The sequence below is a fragment of the Octopus sinensis genome, linkage group LG2 (assembly GCF_006345805.1).
Source record: "Octopus sinensis linkage group LG2, ASM634580v1, whole genome shotgun sequence".
In the NCBI taxonomy this organism is placed as follows: Eukaryota; Metazoa; Mollusca; class Cephalopoda; order Octopoda; family Octopodidae; genus Octopus; species Octopus sinensis.
The window spans coordinates 31,051,300-31,056,105 of record NC_042998.1 but is presented as its reverse complement, the minus strand read 5'-3'; the positions used below and the strand labels follow the sequence as shown (position 1 = coordinate 31,056,105).

The following is a 4,806-nucleotide window of genomic DNA, read 5'->3' as shown; positions in this document are numbered from 1 at the left end:
TGGATGGCAGATTTTAAAAATAATTTCTATGTAACTAAAAAATTTTAAACTTCGTATACTGGTAGAATGTGTTTATAAAACAGTTTTTTCTCTTGGCTTTCTTGAAAAAATTCTGTAGTTTGTAACATATTTGGTGTTTAATTTTGTGCAATTCTGCAATTTCACCCAATCAAGGACGTCTATTGAGTTGGAAACAATTTCTGCCGTAACATTTGCTGGCTGCGTCATATGAAAATGTGCCTGTCACATATTATATATTCGTTTAAGAAAGTCATTAGGTTTATTTACATTTCTGACAAAAAAAAAAGAGGATCTTTTCACTTTGACCAGCAGATTTTTAAAGTAATTTCTATGTAACTAAAAAATTAAAAACTTCTTATACTGGTAGAATGTGTTTATAAAACATCTTTTTCTGTTGGCTTTCTTGAGAAAATTCTGTAGTTTGTAACATAGTTGTTGTTTAAATTCTTGCATTTCGGCAATTTTGAGGGTTATGGGTGGGTGGAAGGGTATTTTTTTTCTCTTCAGAAATGTAAATAAACCCAATCTGTTTCTGAAACGAATATATAATATGTAACAGGGACATTCTCACATGACGCCGCCAGAAAATGTTAAGGCAGAAATTATTTTCACCTCAATAGCCGTCATTGATTGGTTGAAATTGCCGAAATGCAAGAAAGTAAACAACAAATATGTTACAAACTACATAATTTTCTAAAGTAAGCCAAGAGAAAAAGATGTTTTATAAACACATTCTAGCAGCATACAAAGTTTAAAATTTTTTAGTTACATAGAAATTATTTGAAAAATCTACCAATAAAAGTGAAAACATCCAAATTTTACAGAACAAAGTTAAATGGTACTAAAACCAGGCGAGCCAGGTTTGAGAAACCACACATATGTATATACATGTGCTCATCGTTTAACATCTGCTTTCCATTGTAGCATGGGTTGGAATATATATCTCTCTCTATAAAAGGCAAGTTTTCTGTTGTGGTGTCTGTCAGGTTGTACCTCACCCGACCACGGCTTTCAACCGATTCTGATGACACTTGACACACACATAGCCCAATGTCATAATTCAAAACTACATAGCGAAATTTTGAAAAGTTCCCCCAGTTCTGAAAAAAATCGATAAATTCGACATGGGGTCGAGAATCTAAGCTTTCATACGCAACACATTTTCTGTTGTAGTTTTCGCAACTTGCAATCGATTTTCTCCATATTCATGGTGAAGCTAAATGGTTACCCTAAGAAACTTAATTCTGATTTTAGGTTTCCATGCAATACCTTACCATGAGAAAAATCGATAAAAATCATGCCATTTGGGAAATCGCGTTCAAATTCAAGATGACAATTTTCGACAATACTTTACCAAATTGGCAGGAATTTTTTTTGAAATTCACAGCGAACATCATGTCTGCTCCAAGGAGCTATATGGCCCTTTTTTATTCCAATAGGATACTTTATTACTGGAAAAATCGGTTAATTAAATCATATGTGGCACACATAGCACGATTTGTGTATTAAACACAAACCACAGACTGTCTAGGGGACGCAACTCGACCTTCTTTAACTGTCTTACTGCCCCAAATAACTATCAAACAGCTATCGATAATTCAACCCACAGGAGGAAATCTAGACTTAATCTTCAAGGTATCCCACATACAAACCAAAGATTACATCGAAACCTCCAGCCTAACCTAAGTTTTGGTGAACCATTTCCTACCAGGAAGAAATTACATTCGAGACTTTACCCCCAACACTTCAAGCAGTCAACGAGACGAAACATGACCAGACAACATAACCTTGGAATACTTCTGCTAATCGCTGCTGCAGCCGCAAGTCGTTGCCTATTAGGGGCTCTTACATACCCGGGACACGCCGGACTATGCTGCTAGTATATATATAAAACAGAGATATGCTTAATCTTGTATTAAATAAGAGAGAGAGACACGCAGAGGAGTAGAGAGAGATGTGAAAATTGATACTGACCAGTGGTTGTTGTAGCTGTAGAGGCTGTCGTTCCTTTAATGAAAAGAAGGAAGATTTGTTTATAAAATAAATTAATTCAATATCACATTTAAACGATAGAGTTTAAAAATAATATTAAATTGTTTTGTGGAAGGATATTGTAAAACAACTCTTTGTTTAGTTGAAAGAAATGAATTGTATTTCTGAATGTTTTAAGATGCATAGTGGAGTAAAGCGAACTAAATATGTGTATGCAGAATTATCTTTTACTAAAATAATAAGGTTTGAAAGCTTGAATAAAATTTGATATAGAAGCAGTAAATATAAAGAGATTACAATCTTAATGTATTGATAACATATTATGTAAAGCACTGTTTATGGGAAGGGGAGATAATTTCTATTAGAAAAATTTTACTAAAATAGGATTCCCTAGTTTCTGAGTAGAACCATGGGGGTTCTTACGATTGGAAGTAAGCCCCATTTATAAATCCCTCGTCACTGCTCTGTTGGGTAAGAAAAAAATGTTCTAACGGAGATGACCCATTTTCACTGACGCCAGATTATTTTCCTTCATTTACTAGCTGACCAAATGCCCATAACAGATTCCCACCTCCTAGAGGTGAAGCATTATATTTGATTTTGGCTTTAGAGTCTCAAGAAAAGTTTGTGGGGCGATGGCATCTATGGATGGATGGATGGATGGATAGACTGACAGACAAAGAAATAGAGAGAGAGATAAAAGAGATCTGCTTATAATTGTATTCAGTAAGACAGAGAGAGATGTCAAAATTGATACTGACCAGTGGGTGTTGTTTCTGTAGGGATAGGAGGTCCTTTAATGAAAAAGAAGGAAGTTTATTCATAAAGTAAATGACTTTTGATATCAAATTTAAATCAAAGAGTTTTACAATAATATTAAATTGTCTTGTGGAAGGATACTGTAAAAGAACTCTTTGTTTGGTTGAAAGAAATGAATTGTTTTTCTGAATGTTTTTAGATGCATAGTGGAGTAAAACGAACCTAATATGTGTGTGCAGAATTATCTTGTCCTAAAATAATTAGGTTTGAAAGCTTGAATAAAATTTCATATTGAAGCAGTAAATATAAAGAGATTACAATCTTAATAATGTATTGATTACCTATTATGTAAATCACTGTTTACGAGAAGACGAGTTAATTTCTATAAGAGAAATTTTACAAAACTATGTTAGATGGTGCTAAAACCAGGTGAGCCAGGTTTGAGAAACCACATGGATAACAGGTGAGATCCTTACGTGCTTAAATGCTCTAAGTTTGGATTGTGGAAATGCAAAAACCTTACTTGGGGAAATCTATAAGTCAGATATCATGATGTTCGACAAATAGTATGTCCTCTGGCGAATAGAATAGCTTAATAACATAAGCCAATGGTACCCTACTTGATTATACTTTATCTAGAAGGGTGAAATGGTGATCAGCTGCTATTGTTTTTATTAGCTGTTTACTTGTTGAAAAAGGAACAAGGCAGTGTTGGTATTGTGAGTGAATTACTTTCTCTGCGTAACTGAATCATGCATGCAAGTCGAAATGAATTTAATATAGGACGACATCGGTGGCTGACATGTAAAGAAATTTATTGCTGGAATGCTTGCGCGTGCCTAGTTTTATATGTCGGAAGCTGTGTGATTTTATCTTTCTTTTGCTGCTTGTAAGCTTGCTTTTCGACCCAAACTTTTCACTCTCCCACCGATTCTATTACATGAACTCTTTCCATGTGGTGTGGCATAGAAATTCCAAATTATCTCGAGCTTATATTCGTTCTGATGATGACAGAGATTTGTTTGGCTTTTGTAGTTCTTGTATTGTTTGGCTGCACCGTCACTGAAGTACGGGAGCTTATTTATGAATAGCAGCTATAATTGACGTGCTTTTATAACCCTTGTAAGAGAGGCGTGCGTTTTGGTGGTGATGTGTTTCAAACAATCAGATATGATAGTTTGAAGTCCATTGCAGGTTTCCAATGGTCTCTGTAATGAATGGGTGAATTGTTCCAAAAAAACACATGCACCTCTTCCTGAACTACCAAAAGATAATCTCCTGTAAAATCCCAAAATACTATAGCTTGATTTGATGTCAAATCATCTTTCAGATAACTAAGGAAACTTGAGGTGTTGCTATGAAATGGTGCTGTCATGGAGAATGAAATACTCTGCCAGCGGTTTGAATGAAGTCACTCACTGTGTTTGTTAGGCATAAGAGGGCAGTCCACTCCACATGTGCACTCTCATTCTATGTTACTAAATTGTCAAAGTGAAAATCATGATGGAAGAATGCCTAACAATTTCCGTTGTTCAATGTTAATCATGCGAGGGCATGATTGACACAGGAACAGCACGTAATCATGATTGTTCATGGAAGAGAACATTTTGCCAAGTAAGTTTTTGTAGTCGTGACTACATGGGGAATTGTAGTGGCGATAAATTTTGCATTTTGGTGTTGCTTACGGTCACATACTGAGGCATTAACAGGAACACACCATTTTACTTGCAAGCCAGAAGACCCTGAAAGGCCTACCTGATCTGCTGAGTCCTTCTTACTGTATTCCGCAAAAAGTTCATGCACATTCACAAGCAATAGCTGCTTTTGCTGGTGAACCTTTACTCCATTCTTCTTTATAGTAAGAATTTTTATTTTAGCTGGGCAAACATGCTAATATTCTTCCAACACATACAATTGTATTATTTGTTTTGTGACATAAGAAGCAAGCGTTCTCTTGCCTTTGTTTGGGTGAGGATCCGCCAAAATACCGTTTTCTTTTTCCGGTTGTTGCGATCTCCACACCATACGATCTCT

At 35.4% G+C, this 4,806-nt stretch overlaps 1 protein-coding gene across 1 annotated transcript in view; it reads right to left on the bottom strand.

The window, feature by feature from the left end:
- The window catches only part of LOC115224399 (mucin-19-like), a 212,505-nt gene that overhangs the window by 115,782 nt on the left and 91,917 nt on the right, over positions 1–4,806 (bottom strand). Inside the window, exons 28-29 of the mRNA XM_036512075.1 lie at positions 2,775–2,807; positions 1,996–2,028 (exon numbers count right to left, since the gene is read on the bottom strand). Coding sequence (XP_036367968.1) covers positions 1,996–2,028; positions 2,775–2,807 — 66 coding nt within the window. The remainder of the gene's footprint in view (positions 1–1,995; positions 2,029–2,774; positions 2,808–4,806) is intronic.